Here is an 18,318-nt window from a genome sequence, read left to right as displayed (position 1 = left end):
TCTTGTTCCAGACAAAAACATTCTCATAATTATAAATAATACTATATATTGTATTTTATTAAAAAACGGGCGAAAGACTTCACCGTGGCTGTGCTGATTTAAAGTTTGACGTTTTGCTCGATTTGCTTGCACACAATACTATTATTCTTTCTAGACGTGAGCCGTTCTACATCGAACAGCCGACCCTTTGGAAAACTAATGATTGCCACTACACTACAAATATAGTAAACGCACAAGGCCAAAGATTAATTATCGTGTGCAAACAATAAGAAAGTACAATTATTTACTTAGTGTGTTGTGTGTACTTGACGACGAGTCACCAGCCACAACACGTCACATTAGTTTCTAATAACAGAGAAGTTTCCTGTGTTGTTTCCAATACGGACGGCAATTGTTAACGCTTCTGTCTTTATGAATTGTTTCACCTTGTACAAATATTTCACCCCGTTTCAAATATCCAAGACAAACACAATACAAATCATATACTTACAAACGTGGAGTTACTTTTTCTGAAAACACTAGATGCTGCTCTTTCCGCTCAGCCATAATATTAACTGTCCGTATGAGATACCATTTAAAAACAAATCACTCTCGACAAACAGTAAATCTAGTCTTATAATATTTTTAATCTACTTTGCTCATGTACACTATACACGGTCAATAACGTAGGAAATAATGGCGCATAACGTGTCGAGAATAAACGTTATAGTTTCTAAAAATCAGACCTTTGTATATTTTAATTCATTGAGAAAAATAGCACAATATACCTGTATTAATTGTTTTCTATGTGCTTTTACATATTTTTTTATTTATTTAAACCTAACGAAACCTACAGCTATTATTCTAAAAGCACTATAAATATTGTCATAACTTTTTTCAATAAATGTTGAAAAAAATAGCACAATTAAACCAAGTTTTTTTTTAAATTGAATACAGTCCCCAAAGTCTTGTGTTGGCAACTTTTTATTAATCTATTTTTTGTTTTTTTTTTTAATAAAAAGTTTTCCTAACCGATTTCTTATTTGATCAACTACTGCGTGCGTATTACTATTATGTGTGTTTTTTTTACATCCCTCGTCCAGATGAATTTTTATGTCGAATCATCTGTACAAAGACCTTTTGCTGACATGTGTATTTGAGTGCACGTAATCCATCTATATAGCAAGTTTTTAGTGGCAATTGTCTTGATGAAAGAAACGGATCATAACCTTGTAAATTACGGCAATTGCGCTTCATTATTTGATGAAATCGTATAAGACAATTTGACTCAGTTGATTCAAAAGTTAATTATAAGTCAAATTATTGTTTTATTTTAACATTTCACGACGAGTTGATACAAAATAAAATTATAATAGCTTAACATGGTTTTGGTGTAAGTAAATTTGTTAGCCCGCTTCTTATAATTTGAGATTTAATATTAACTATATTTTAAACTGTCACGTTTTGTTTGTAATTATAAAAAACATTAAAATCTGGAAAATATTTAGAGACGAGTGTTTAATATATCATTAAAATTCATTACACGACGGCATAAAAACTCTAAACAACAAGACGCTTATTGGTAACGATCACTCAGTATTTCATTGGAAATAAATTGTATAAAGATAACAACCAAATATATAGTTAAATTGTACGCGTATTTTTGTTGTTTTTGAAAAATGAGCACATATTACACTTTGAGGTTGGCGCATTATCCGAAGTCAACATCACTGTGTTATAAGTATTAGATAAAAAATATATTAGATTAACTGTGTGCTAACTTCTTTTGGATGGAATTTATCTAAAAATTGAATGATTATTAAATAATGTGCAAATTCAAACATATTACAGTAAAGTGTTGCTTTATACTACTTTATTATGGAGGGGGATAGGGGGAGTTGTCCTTGGACGGTAGTGTTGAGTTATGTTAATATGTTAATGAGTGTTGAGGTGACGTCAGCAGTCATCGACGTTGTCGCTGAATGACACATCGATGGCGAAAAATGGGCGTGTTGCCCCGTTCTTGTAATAAACATCACACCGAAAATGTCTTAAGCACTATCTTTAGGCGTTATTTTTTAGTGTGTATTTCATTTAAAAACTTCAAATTATCTTTAACAACTTTAATGGACGGTGTTTTTTCAAACATATTTTTTTAAACATATTAACGAAATAGCTTGAAGTTGTTTGGTGAGATTTCTTGAGACGTGCCGTCAAAGACCTGCATTTTACCCTTAATGGAGTGGAAACGGGTTGATTATTTAACTTTTGTACATGCAGTTTAGTTACAGTTACATGCAGTTAGTTTAGATTAGGTAAGAATTAGGATCTGATATGACCACTATTCAGAGTTCCTGTGATTATATTTACCAAGGGGAAATACATTTTTAAGGTTATTTTGGTCTTTACAAAATACATGGCTTACATATTTTTACTTATCCTAAAAAAGCAAGTATTATCCATCGTTAAAATAGTTATCCTAAAAACACCATTTCAATTTCGATTAAGGCTTATTTATTATTTGTAATATTTTGATTTCTTTAAATGACTGTACTGAAGCCATTTTCATGGATTTTTGGCAGTTTTTTTAGAAAAAATCAGATAAAAAGTCTGGTAACTAGCTTTGTTAAATTTCGAATAAATGTAACTTAAATGGATTTTTTTTTATTTCGTCAGTGCCAGCTGTCACTTTTCCAGCTATTATATCCTAAAATTGTGAAAAAAAAAAAAAATTCGGCATTCACACGCTGTAAATTTTTTTGTAGCTTTGAACAAAACAGTTGCATTTGAGGTAAAAAAAGCCTTTAAAATTAACATAAATGGACAATAATAATTATTGAAAATAATTTCAATAATTAAAATGCAGTGAATCGTTTGTCAAAAAACCGTCTCATCTTTTGTTTCATTGTATAATATGCTAATCGTTTTTCGATTAGTACAAATTGATTGCTGTTAATAAAATACAATATTCTGATATTATGAGTAAATATAATTGAATTTATTTTTATGTTACATGTGTAACATGTAACATAAACAACTTTGTATGCAACTTTGATTACTATTCAAGTAATCAAAGTTGAAATTGCAGACCGCATTAAAAACTTAAAAAGACAAACTAATTTAAACATAGCGGTATGTAAATATTAGTATAAACTTCTCACGAGTTCGCTAGAATGAAAATGATGGATCGTTGTTTGTCTGAGGAAAAATAACAGGTCGAATAATAGAATAAAGATTGTGCAATACCCCCTGACTCGACAACCGTTTTTCAAATCCGTGAAAGGAACTTCCTAAGTGCTGACGAGTGACGACGTTAGCAAACAAATCTTTTGGGGTCAAACATTTTGTTTGCTATCACAATGCTAGCTGTACATATATTATACATTTTGTAGACACATACACTTCAAATTATTACTACTTACAATGGATCCGAGACACCAGGAGTAACTTAGAGTACAGAAGATTGTAAATCAGTTAAAACCTTATTCTCTGTCAAATGAACTGTTCGCAACAAGTTTATAGATAGATAAAAATTTGCTTTGAATTGTATAAATAAAATTGTTTATTTATCATGTTTTTTACGTTTTGTGTGAACAGGTGGCAAAGTGATGTTGGGTGGCGTGGTCGGTAGGCACATGAGCCTACGACGGAGAGAGAGCTCCCCCTCGGTACCCTATTCTGGGGGACCGGGGAGCCCTCGGTATAGGAGAAGACGACGGGCCGTGACCACATCGGATCACAAAACGTGCGCACTCATTCAAACCAGAATCAAACTAGGAGATATCATCATGTGAGTAGAACAATTGTAAAAAATATGTATACACTATTATCATTACTGCGTACTTACATCATGTGGTTATCCACGTGTTTGATATGCAATGAAAAATATTGGTTTACGACTATTATAGTATCTGACTAGGTTTTATGTTGACATAATTATAAGGCCGCGCCATTAGTTATTAATCAAAATATAGGAATAGTAAACAATATGTTTAGCGGACGCTAATTCTTAGTTTTAAGCGAAAAACTATAAATTTTCATATTGCGTTCTTTATATTTTAATGGTAATTTAGAATAAATATTTTTATCAGAATATTACACAGCCATAAAAACTTTTTTAAATATTTTTCCAACCAAAACATAGTTACGCAGAGCCCATTTTGCTTGTCCGGGAGGATTTAAAGCGTTAAACATTAATTATCTAATTCATCGAATATAATATTTCTGAACCGAACATGATTTTTTTACATAAACATATATATATATTTTTAACGTAGGACATGCCGGATTTACAACGGATGGCTACAAATTATTATATTTATCTGTTTTAAATATTTTCAATGTTTCTTTCTATCTTAACGTATATAGTTTATAAGTAAAAAAGACATATTGAATTTGTATAGCATACCTTTGTCTTGTTCTCAGCGAATCCGTTGACTAACTAATAGTAATAAATAATAATGCGGTCTTAAAAACATATAGGTCGTGTATAAAAAATATAAAATTATTGGGTCAAAACTGTATTATTGTTGAACTACTGCTATTTTTTTTTTAAAAAAAAGGGCATAAATACCTAATTAAAAGGTCACACAATTTCATTATTGTTTCGTGTACAACAAAATGAGTGTTGTAATGGTATGGTATGATATTATGTCCATGAATACCTGCTGTAAGTAGCACTTAAAATAGCATAGATACAAACGTTAGTGTTGGGCTTAAAGAAATGTCTTTACTCAAAATCCGCCGTACTTATGTGCATATTGGTTATCTTCCCCTGGAAAACGCGTGCAAATATTTTCAAATTTAATGTTCGCATGAAAAGTTAATTTGTTTTAAGCTGATTACAGAGAGTGGATCGGAGAGCTTTTAGTTTAATAATTCAACGGAACAGGAGTGTTATACTTGCATGTGTGTATTTATTATGGCAATTTATTACTTAAACGTTCGTTATAAATCCACACCCCAGTGACTTCCGTTTTATTTATGACCCTTATTACGCTGAAAGTGCATATTAGTGAAGGTTAAAATGTTTCTTAGACCGATACGAGTATTAATATACATTATTAAATTCATAATTTGTTTTCATACCTATTAACCTAGGTAGAAAGACTAAGAATAAAATATATTAACATGGATTACAAAAAGACTTTAAAAGTTCATAGTCTAGCTACGTTTGGCTAACGTTTATAGTTTTTTGAATTAGTATTTAAACTTAACTGAAATTTGTTTATCTAGAGATGGCGTTTTCGTTTGACAAGCTTGGCTACAATTTTAGGTATGAATTTCTTACTTAAAAAATGCCACATACGATTGAAGTAAATCAACTTTTAGAATAATATCGAATAAACCTAAATTAGAGAGAATTACATGTTTCTTTTTAAAGCTAGATAAGCAATTATTTGTTTGTGTTCACTCTACCATTTGATTAAGTCGGTACACAATAATAATATGTTCACAAACCGCATTATTTTCAAAAGCAACTACTTCACTTATACAGCTATCCAGTTAAAAGCCAAACTTATTTCAAGTTTCGCATTAAGACATTTCAATATTTCAAAACTACATGTTTTCAAACTATATGCGTGGTTTCAGTTAAAATCAAACAAGTTATGTACACTATAAAGCAAAATTTGCGTTAAGAAACTTTTTGCTCGAGTATGTAAAAGATTTTATATTATAATATTGTGTAAGTTTAACGCATTTTTTTATAATTATTAAGGCAGTGAGTTGATGAGTTTTCTATTATAATTTTACTGGAGTACATTGACATATGTATGTGCTATCCATTTGAGACACCATTTATTGTTATTAGTTCTTATTTCAATAAAAATATTTTATTACTCAAAAAATGACTAAACAACAGTACTGTAATTAAGAAAGATAAAACCCGACGTGAAGGGAACCACAAATTAATTACTTTGCAAATAAGTTTGTGATCAATATTGCTTATAATTATAAACAGACGACCCTAAATGAAAATATAGCCTTATGACTTTGGAAAGTCTGAACGATTTATGTTTAACGTGTAAAAGTAATGATATTATGTCACTTTTTGACAATTTCGTTGTACGGTTCAGATGAAATTACGTTGTGGATAGATATTTGATTATCTATAAATACTAAAAAAACTACATGTTACCGTGTAAATAACTATTTAAAAAACTAATAAAGTCATTTTAACAGATTTTAATGTAATACCATTGAGTATATATACTCAATGGTAATACTTATTGTGTTATAATTCATAACGAATTTAAAAAATAACATAAAAAAAATAAAATGGTTTAGGAATTTGGTATTTTATCATTTAGCAAACTCTAGTGGAGACTTTTAGCATTGAACGTTCTCGCCGTTGACGATAGATGGCATGTTGTACATATGCATGTACTTTCAAAGCTTAGACGGATAGAGGGAGCTTACTGTTTACTTCTGTGTGCTTTTGGTCGAGAACTGCTCACTCAAATTACAGTATTCTTAAACACGTTATCTGACAATATTTTTGAATTATTTATTTGAGTTTAACAGTTATAGGTTTTTCAATAATACCTTAATTAATGTACATTTTTAATTTTCGTTTAAAGTATTATTGTAAAAGTTATGAAACAAGTTTCTGTATTTCAATAACGTTTAGAAAGAAACTCCCTTATAATAATTTTCCCCGCTCATTTCATGGAAACTTTTTAGTGCTATCCTTTTTTCTACCTGTAATTTAATTAAAAAACCTACAGATAATATGTATTTTAATTTTTTTTTTTTAATGGATATTTTACACTTTAAATTAATTGATTTACACCATTTCAATTAATGTAAGTGTTAAAAAGTAGGTACAAAAAATGTAAAAACTTTAACTGTATTTTATGTTAAGAAAAGCTTAAAACTTTGCAGTCCTACCGTGTGATTATACTACTAATCTAATAAGACGTTTTTTTATTTTTATAAACAAGCTATTAGACTAGTTTTTTGAAATGTAAATTACTTTTTTATGAAAGTTTACGATATATTCAATAATTATTATTGATAATATTTAATTATTATAAAAGTAGTGATTTATTAGCGTTAGTAACTCACTGTATTTTTAAGAACATACGTTCTTATTATAAATTTTCTTAATTTAATTATTGGTCGATAGCTAGTTTTTGTTTTTACAAGCATACTGAATTTTAGTAATAAACTTATCACTGCTCAGCCGCATTTTTACACCTATACTTTAGATAAGTCAAAAACTCATTTTGAAGAGTCCTGTCTGCCTGCTATAGAAATCAATGCTGTTAATAGTGTATCGAATTGCTATTTAAACACATATTTCATGATATCCTCTCTGTTCTTGAGTCTATCTTATCGTAGTCAACAACCTGTCGCCACGACGTTCCAAGAACACTTCCTGTTTATATGTACTTGTATCGCTTACGTCATCACTCCTCTCATTGTATTATACATACATGATGACAATATTTTAGTATTATTCAATATTTAGTATTATATTCTCACGAATTTCCTGAAATTTCTATATATTTATATTGTATTATTTATATTGTAGAATAGTATGTTTGATAAAGTACGTTTTGATTCAGTTCCAAACTATAAATGAAGGTATATCGTTCTAAATAATGGTTCCAGATGAATATGTATCAGCAATGCGCCAATATATTGCTAGTCAAATGTCGCTGTATAGAATTCACCATTTGTAATACATTACAATATAGTTTGTGGAATTTAAACTACAAAATCGCACACGCATCCTATAAAAAATCTAATGATCATTATGAATATCTTAAATTCTCATTACTTCGTTCACAATGCAAAAATCAAAGTAAAATAGATTATTCCAATTATTAAAAATTCACTCAACACTCCTTTAAATCCAACCCTAAAAATTTTGGTATTTTATAAAAAATATTAGATCTTCTCCAAGTTTCCCTAGCTCTTTATCTTTCAATGGTAATTTAGCCGACGATGCTCAAAGCATAATTGACTTATTTAGTATATACTTCTCTTCCGTATATAAAAAGAAAAATAATACTTTAACAAACACTCTTTATTCCTACCCAGTGCATGAAACATTTGATCCAATCACCAACTGTGAAATTAATCTTCTTGATGTTTTTTTCAGAACTAAATATCTTAAATAATAATACTGCAATTATTGGGCCAGACGGCTTATCACTGATTTTTTTGTATAATTGTAGATTTATTATCTCTCGCCCAACTCAATATCTTTTTAATAAATCACTACATAATGGTTATTTTCCCTCATTATGGAAATCTACTTTTATTAACCCTGCATTTAAAGAAGGTAATAAGAACTTAATTTCTAACTACCGGCCTATATCAAAAATATCTATTATCCCGAAATTATTTTCCAAAATTGTAAATTCTAAGTTAACTCCTATCTTTAAAAATATTCTTATACCACAACAGCACGGCTTTCGTTCACAAGAGATCAACCGTTACTAATCTTATATCCTTCAAACAATTCTTACTTAATTATTTTACAAAAGGCGAACAAACAGATGTAATATATACAGACATTTACTAATTATAAAACTCAAGAAGATTGGTTTTGCTGACCCATTATTATCTTAGTTCCATTCTTTCCTCACCCAAAGAAACCAGTGTGTAATATTTAAAAACTATATTTCTAAGGAAATTAAAGTAACTTCCGGTGTCCCTCAAGGGGATCATTTATCACCACTTTTATGTAACTTGTTTATAAATGATATAGTTTTTCCATTAAATATTCAAACATATTGACATTTTCATGTCTTAGCTCTGGCACATAACCAAAAAAAGCGTAACGAAAAAAGCGTTACCAAAAGAGCGTTACCAAAAAAGAAATGGGGTGGGAATGGAGTTGGGGTTGGGGGTGAGAATTAGCCGGTATTTAACCGAAAAAAAGCGTAACGAAAAAAGCGTTACCACACGGAGATGGGTTGGAGGTGGAAATAGGGGAACGCTTATTTGAGATAAGAGATATGTTGCACGTTCAACGTTCAAATTAGAACTTAATAATAAATTCAAAACTGTTTAAGAGCGCAATTTCTCTATGAATTGTTTTAAGCCAGATAATAAACACTACAATTTTAGCCAGAAACTTAACGTTTTATTATACTAGCTTGTTACCGCTTGTTAATATACTATATCATTATCTATAATTCCACCACTACTCTAAACTTATTCGGTACTTCAGCGAGACATGAAAATGATCTTTCGTGGTTGCAGACTCGGCTGAAAAACTTTTATTATTAGCAGATGACGCTAAGATATTTAAATTCATTAAGTCGCCATCAGATTCTGATTTGCTACAAAGGGACTTGGATAGTTTTAAAAACTAGTGCGTTCGTAACGGGATGTCTTTAAATATAGCTAAATGCCAATCTATTTCATTCTTTTAAATAAAAAATCCTATTAGTTACACTTATTGTCTCTAATCTTAAACTTTCACGTTGCTCCTTAATTAAAGATCTTGGTATATTTTTTGATTCCAAACTTTTATTTAACCATCATGTATTATCCATTAAAAATAAATCCCTTTCTATGTTTGGCCTAATTAAACGCAATTGCTCTAAATTTAACGACCCAATAGCTTTTAAATGTTTATACACATCGCTGATAAGATCTCATTTGGAATACGCAACGATTATTTGGGAAACTCGTAATATTGGCCATTCTAACCTGATCGAAGGTGTCCAAAACAACGTTCTCAGATACATTTGCCTCAAATGTAACATAGAAAGGCTTCAGCATTCTGGTTATAACGATATTCTTAATTTTTTTAATCTAAAATCTCTTTAAGGTAGAAGAATTGATTATTATTATTCTTTTTTAAAAAAACTATTAAATAACAATATTGACGACTCATTGTTGTTAAGTCAGATTAATTTTAAGGTTCATACACGTAACACACGTAATATTTTTTTATTTCATATTCCATTTTACCCACAAACTTATAAGTCATCTTCTTCAGTTAATATTTTGTCAACCACCGGTAATAGTGTTAATAGCGATTTAGATATATTTTGTTAATGTAAATATTCTTTAATTATTGTTCTTTTTGTTAATTTATCCTTAACTTTATATATTTCTTTATGTACTGTCATATATTCTTTGTAATTGGACTTAAGTCCGTGATTTTAAATAATAAATAAATAAATAAAACACTGGTACGATAACGGTTTTTGTTTTACATTTTTTTTTGTCTTATTATTATATTTAACCCTAAGATAAATGGATTTTCAGTAGACAGATATAAAAAGTATATTAGAAGTTATAAGACAAAGGCAGGTTCGAAAGTAGCAGAAGAAAGTCGGAGCACAGACATGATTTAAATCAATTAAAAAAAAAACATTTCTTCTAACAATAATAAGAAGCAAAATAACTCTTTGACACTAAAGAATTGTTTGTATCAAATAAGCGCTTTGATTTTAGTAATTAACTAGTAATCAACCATTAAACAAAAATCATACATGAACATTTTGTTTTAAAATAACAATTACAGTACCTATATTAAATTATAATTATTACTTTAATAATGTTAATCAACGGAACCTAATACACATATTATAGGTAAAGGCAATGCCGTTTAAACACTTTTTTTTACCAATATTTGTAAAATATGGTTAACACAAGATGATTGCGAATGTATTGAAATAAAATTGATACATTAGTCTCCCAGGGCTTCAAATTGACACTTTTAGAGTTTTCAAGAAAATCCCCTTAACTTTTCCTGAAATAGTATTTGTCTAACTCAGTTTCAAAACAGTTATTTTACCTACTTATATGGCATTATAAGACACGATTGTATGATACGTTTCATTTATTATAATATTTTAATAATTTAACAGGACAACAGTTGTTTTCAGATAGATTCTATAAAAAAATCACCTGTACATAAAATCAATATTATAGTAACATTATTTCTGTAAACAATAAATAAAATTTCCATAAAACCAACAAATTATTTTCCAAAAAATACAAGTATCAATAATTGTTTATGTAAAACGAACAATGAATAAATTTGACTCTTCGCAGTAATTCCGAAATGACACTTTTTTTTTAACTTCAGTGTTATAATAATCAATCATATTATTTGGATATAAACTATTTTTTTTTTTAATAAAAATAAATCATTATTTTCAAGTGATGATTCGGTACAATTTCTCGATCATTAAAATAAATGATAATTTTGTTTTCCTACTTTTATTCACTATGATTCAGTACTTTATTTACTGTGTCATTATAATATTAGACATTTATTATTTTGCCTCGAATTGCATTTGTTGTCAATAGAAACGACGGGGCCGTTAATAGAAGACAGTGGGTGGATGAAGGGAGGGGTTGATGACGGTGACAACACATAGTATACCTACTATATACTTCTATAATACACTGTATAATAGGTAAGGGCGTCTCTTGCAAACAATCCATCAATTCTGAATTTCACGACCCTTCAAGTTCAAAACCAAATAAAGAAAGAATAACTCCTCTCCATCGTACTTGTATTACATTTGTATGCTATCCATAATTATTATTCTATAGTAAGAAATAATAAAGAGTTGAATTCATGTTTTTAAATTCATATTTTTATACTATTGATAATAATATAATCTATACAATACACTCGTGTGCCTACAATTTATTTGTAATAACTATTATTGCTACCTGTATGTACCTAATTAAAACTATAATTTAACAAAAAGTATACAAATATCATGTTTTCATTGAACTGTTTTTTTTACGGCTTACCCTTTCATTTTATAGTAGGTTATATATGTAAAATAAGAAATCCCTAAAATTTCAGAACCCTAGCTCAACTCTAAGTACTTCCTTAAGATTTTTAATTTTGAATAACATGGGAAATTAATTTTTCAATAAAACATTTTAACTTAAAAACTAATCAACAATTTTTAAATTTGAAAAAGATTCATATAGGTAAAATGTGAAACTTAAAAATCTTTCTTTCGATATGTCGTGATAATATTTGTTTTCTAGCAAGTTATCAGTTTCAACGGGCTGCAACTTGATGGCAATAATATTTATAACAAGAGAATGATTGTGATGTGTCGTAGTTCAACTTTAAGAATCATTTTTTTAATTGTAAAAATTTTATTTAGTTTTCAAGTGTAAATAATATTTTAAATGAAAAATGTCCATTTTAATAAAAAAAATTAAGATGATGTACTTGGGGCTAAGCTAGGGGGATTTGTAATTTGGAATAGGCTACTATCTATTGGAGGGTAAGTAAAAAAAAAACTTACCTACATAGTCAACTATTATTTTTTTTTTTTAGATTTGCATACTTCGTCTACGTTTTACAATATTCATGTTGTATCAACATGAATACAAACTCATACACACATACAAATTGTAAATACAATGTTATAATGTTTATATACATATATATATATATATATATATTGTTTTGTTAGTTGTGCAGTGTATTGAAATATATTTAGTAGACTCGGTCGCGTGACAGGCATAAGTAAATTAATAGGTATTGCATTTCTACAGTGGATTGCGACCCCTCGTTGTTAACTATTGATGAGTGAGGTATGTTTTATGTTTCTCTAGATCATGCACCTCTCTCTCTCTGGCACGGGCTTAGAACTTTTTTGGGAACCCCTGACGATCGTCACGGATATTGATTGGTCCGGAGGCCTTTGCGACACGCGCCAGTACGGCCGTTTCGGACACGATCCAAAACCCTTTAACCGTAAAATACAATGCCCGTTAAAAGAAAATTATACATTTATCCTTTGGATTTAATCTAACTACGATATCCAATTACCTGCGAATAATCTCTAATATATTATCATGTATGTACACTGCAGTATTTATATACCGACACGGGCTCTATCTGTCCATAGTTAAAAAATAGGCCCTACTTATTTCTGACTTTATATTTGAAGGCAATAGGAATAAACGAATAACATCATATTATTATGTTCGATGAATAAATCAATCGCAATCACAAAGCAACCAGTCAAAACTTGGCAAATCAAGTTTAACACACACACAAAAAACATAGTTTATATATTGCTGATATTATAATATGTAATTTGCTTTTTGTCGTTGCCAAACGGACAAATATTATAATCCCCATTTTTTTGTAGAGTATTGTTAGTGGCCTTTTACTTGTCCTACTAGAAAAAATATCGGTAGATTTAAATCATACAATATTTTTTTTGTGTAAAAAACATTTTGTTTTTGAAATCCGATTTGAGTTAAAAATGATCAAACGTGGTATTGAAACCAGTTCCCCAACAATCTCCGGTAAGGGTTCGGAACAAGAGTGTTCACCAAGAGCCGGACTGTCTCCTGAGGCGTTGCAGTGTAGGAACCATCGCTCATGTCTACTATCACCGTCCACCCTCTCAATCTGTCAGCAAGGCCCACGGTGGTTATTGTAGCATCAATTTTAGTGGCTCCTCTCGGACCTCTAAACGTGGTCAATGCTGACCTCCTATTAGCGATCACCAAGTTATTATGGTGCAGAATGTTTTCAATGACAAGCCCTCTTCTATCAGTCACTCTGTTGTACCACGACGTTGAAAAGGCATTCAAGTCGGAATGTATGATGAAATCGCCTTTTATTGCGGTAACTATATGCTGTAGTAATGCATATGAAATAATTTAAATTTGGTAAAATTATCTAAGTAATATGTTTTATAATAAACAACGACGAAAAAATACATTAATAAGTCTTATACAAACATTGATTTTTGGTTTCAATGTACCGTTTTTAAATTTATATGTCGAGCTAAATAAAGAACGGTATCGTTGTTTTTATTTGTAATATGTTCACAAATAAACTTAGGTGCAATCACTTCTATACCAAAGAAGATGTTTATAGTAGAAATAATCATTTGCATACACTAGTAGCATTGGTTTGGTATAAATTCAGATATACTGACTGTTACATACGTTTTTAATTAAGCCAAACTATAAGCCAATTACATAATAGGATATTACCCAACTAGCAATAATTAACATTATCGTTTAACTTCGGTTCCGACCTAAGTACACACGTCACTCATGTTTATCATTATGTCATTGGAATTCCGAATTCGATTACGCTCAACACAAACGATTGGCCTTCCAAAAGTTAATTAATATATATTGTATGTATTACTCTTTGGCCGTGTAGGGTACGACTCTAACGAATATATTATTCTAATATTATTAGTCCGATAATGTTATAATTTTCTAACAAACACAACTAGGACGGATAACAGGCAAAGATAATATTATATTATAATATTATTACATTTGGAGTTCCGAGTGAGGTCCCTGCAATGAGTATAGACACGCGATGGACTTTTAACTTATACTACACAATATAATGACGCCACAGTATAATTACTATCGCCGGCTTGTGGGCTTCCATGTTTTATACAGCACTATAACACAATTATATGGTTTTTGCGTGTGTTGTAATGAACAGTCAACAATTTTAATAAGGTCGCAGAGAATAACATTACTTTTTTCGCGGCAGTTTATAATAATGCACTGAAACTATTAACAAAAGAATACCTATACAAATTGTTAGGGTCATCAAACCTTATCCTATCCTGTTCTGTCCCGTTCTATCTTGTCCTATCCTATCATATTGGAGAAAAAAACCTGTTCTAGGTACTTCAAATCTAGCAGTATGCTAAAACTAAAAGGAGTTTCATTAATTCTTCTACAATCACAGCTGTCGAGACAAAGTGTGGATTTACCCAAAATAATATTATACAGCACTGTAACGCACAATACATTTATTGCGATTTTTTTGAGTTTAGTGGAGTCACTTGATCAGCTTGACCTGACCGAACTTATTAAAAATACTCATTAAAAAAGGTGGATCTCGAATAGCATGCTATTATTTCAGCTTTAAAAGTGAAACGAGAGAATATTAAAAGTTTGTTTTTTATGATATATTTTATTACCTATTTTCCGACCTTAAACTTAATAAGAACGGAACTTTCACGTCATCGCGCCCTTGCCGAAGTTTTTTAATTTGACAAGTCGAAGAAAAATGCGTTACAATGTTGAGTAACAATAGTATAGAGTCGAATATTCTATTTGTGATGACTAATTTTATTTAACTATTCACCGTAGTTCTAAATAGTTGTAATGAAGGGAGGACTATTTTCTAAAAAAAAAATAATAAAAAGAAGAAGAAAATATAGATTACTAATACAATCGTTGAAGACTTGAAGATGATAAATGCCAATCCCGAAAAATTCACATTATGAAAAATAAATTGTAATTTATTACTACTGTCGCAGTATATTTCTAATATAATGATAAATTTTTATTATACGCAGGTAAGTTTTTTCTGGCCTCTCCTTATTCAATAAATAATAACCATAATGGCAATTGGTGTCCAATAGAAAGAGGCAGCTAGTTTATTTTACCTGTCTATCAGTTTAAGCATTTCATTGCGTGCTTTTGCATTGTTTATGAACATCATAAAACCGTATAATGCCCCAAAATTGATCAGAATCGCTAATACTTTATAGGTATATCGTTGTTATTGTACCCAATAGCGTCATAATACATTATGACATTTTATTTCTTTTTTGAACTCTTTTGTAATAATGTTACCTATACGGATTGCGTTTCGGTAATGTTTTGTTACAATAAAACAGTATAACCAAAGTAGGTTAAAGTGCAAAAAAAAAAACCGTTCTGACAATCCTTTCATTCGCCCTCTACAATAGTAAACAATTCATTTAAATGATTAGCAGTACATAACAAAATAACGTTGATACTATATTACACAACATTGTTGTTATTATTACTACAACAATAATTTACTTTTTTTTTAAACTGGCATTAGAATATTTTTAGGTCGTCTAGTTATTTTTTAATAAACCTCCATAATATGTATAAAAAAAAACTCCGGTTTAACATATAATAAACCTGGTCTCTTTTCTCTTGCGTTTTTAGGCTAGATAAGAATAAAATGTGTCAGGCAAAAGCATCGTTTGTTTTATGGTAATTGATACAGTTTAATGCGTTATGGTGAATTATTAAAGTCGTCCGAAAAGGCGGTTGGATGAAATAGGGCAAAATGTGATATAGTAAGGTTTCAATTGATTAGAGTGGTCGTACGGTGTGTATACTCAAACGCGATTGGAGGGGTAAATTACTGGTGGGACGCTTATTGTCATTGTGAGTGCTTGAGGTAAGGGTCTGTTATACAATTTCTGCCAAATTATGGAAACCACACGGACTAAAGGGGTTTTCTAAATGAATTTTTCACTTACTACGCCGCCGTTTGCTTATCTTGAATAATTGTTTCGACTAGCAAAATTTCAAACCAAAGCAGAACAAAAAAAAAAAAAAATGACAACGCCGACTTGCCCATAAATCAAACGTCGGCCCCCATTTTTGATTTTATTATTATTATAAATTATTTATTTAGATGGTTTGGCCTAAGTTTGTTCATTTTGTTAAAAGTACAAAAATTATTATATTATTACTATTATTATTTGCTTATAATTTAAGTGTCCAACTCCAGTAAGGATTTCAGGTCTTAGTTATGCAGTTTTTAAACAAAACATATTTAGGTGGATACGACTAACCAGTCGAATGAGAGGTGATTACGTATTAATCAGTTTTGACTTAAGTCCATTAATTACAAATTATATGATGCTTACAAGTATAAAATTTAGGGTGATAAAAAAGTTACTTTTCAGTAATGTATAATGTATATGTAAACGAAATAATTGTTATACCTAAACAATTATCAGTTGCTTAATTAAGTCAAGAATCATTCAAATAACAATTATTAAAATTGGTTATCGACCAGTCATTATTTTTATTACTTCATAATGTTTTGTATAGATAATTAAAATGTGTATGCTGCTATTTGACTATTAAAATTACCCTTCAAAACTACCCAATAAAATTTAACTTTAGTCTTAAAAACTATTTTTATTAATTTTATTTGGTAAACATTTTATTTTAAACTTTTTTATCTAAGATGTTTATATTTCATACAATAAATTGCTTTAAAGATAACAATTTTGATCACACCTTAGTCATCTATAATCTAAAGTGGAATGTCTTACGCCGGCGTAGCATATAGGCAATATTGGTACATTCCTGTCTATTTTCCATGTATTATTAATTATTATTAATAACGTACATTTGTCTAACTCAAACATAGCTACGCCGAACTTGTTTTGTTTGGTAACTATGACCTTTTGGTGGCAATTTTAACACAAAGCTTTCCAAATATTTGCCTGTAATCAATCTGGAAATATTTCCGGCACTTTGTTTTTTCCATTCTCTTGGTTATCTGACGTCGTGGTTTGCAAGTTTGTACACCAAAACTAGAGCGATAAGCAATGCAGTACAATTTCTTTCTCCGCATCATTTTTCTAGTTGATTGTAAGGAAAAACAGCATTGTGGTATAGAACATTTTTCTCGTTTCACAACGGATGTAGGTAGTCAAAAAGGTCTGTCTTATGGTTTTTGTGTGGCGCCTCAAGTAGTTGTTCAAAACGCGACCGTTGCATTTGAGCGCTTAGTGATTTTCTGGCAAAAAAAGTAAATGAATCACACTGATTCAAGACATTTAAAATGGTGGTATCATAATTTTAATGTGTTCGCAAAGTCATTGTTTTATTTAGTGAATCGTGTTTTAAATCGTCTCCGTATTTTTATTAAAGTCAATTCTCCAGAAAGTATTGTTATCGACAACCTACAAGTCCTTTCTACAATTCGATTTCAGTAAAACATCAGAATGTTAACTCTAGTTGCTATCCTTCAACCTAATTTTCTGGTAGTTCACTTGCTTTCATTTGTGAAGGCTTTTGCATGTAAAGTCCATTCCCCTGTCAACTTTGTATACCTACACAATTGCCTTCAATATACAAGTATGAATCGCGGAAAGCTGCTGATCACAGAATGAAAGTGACAAAATATTTTTTTAAATATATACAATATAAACAACAATAGTCCGCGATAATAATCGTAGCTACCAGCGTCGCCGCCATCGCCACAGGTGGGCCGTCCTAGGTGGGACCGCTAGGGCTGGGTATCGCGCGAAAAACGTTACCATTTCCGTTGCATATTTTTTTTGGACCTTGCTAAAGAAGTTTCACTTAAAAAAAAAATGAAAAACTTAGTCTGTGGTAAAAGGCGTTCACCTAAACGCAAAATGAATTAAAAGAAAAGAAAAATATAATCCGAGTTGTGTTCAATCGTTTTCAATTTATTAGGCGACAGTAAAACAGTGAGCACAGAAGTGTTGAATTTTGATACCTTTAAAACGAATTATAGATAAGTGAAAATCGTTGAGATTTTGATTAAATTAGTAATTTTGTATATACAAATATTGCAAT

General features: G+C 30.0%; 1 protein-coding gene across 21 annotated transcripts in view; it reads left to right on the top strand.

Moving 5' to 3' along the window:
- Window positions 1-18,318, top strand: part of LOC126839085 (voltage-dependent calcium channel type A subunit alpha-1) — a 138,135-nt gene that overhangs the window by 54,742 nt on the left and 65,075 nt on the right. For all 21 annotated transcript variants that reach the window (XM_050574043.1, XM_050574051.1, XM_050574053.1 and 18 more), the window contains exon 2: window positions 3,577-3,769. In XM_050574043.1, coding sequence (XP_050430000.1) covers window positions 3,588-3,769 — 182 coding nt within the window. In that variant the 5' untranslated portion in view covers window positions 3,577-3,587. The remainder of the gene's footprint in view (window positions 1-3,576; window positions 3,770-18,318) is intronic.

Source organism: Adelges cooleyi, unplaced genomic scaffold, assembly GCF_023614345.1.
Source record: "Adelges cooleyi isolate 19-005CV unplaced genomic scaffold, UGA_ACOO_1.1 ACOO_flye_CR_arks_rails_tigmint_CR_PRNA_30, whole genome shotgun sequence".
NCBI classification, from domain to species: domain Eukaryota; kingdom Metazoa; phylum Arthropoda; class Insecta; order Hemiptera; family Adelgidae; genus Adelges; species Adelges cooleyi.
This window is presented reverse-complemented; position numbering and strand designations above follow the sequence as displayed.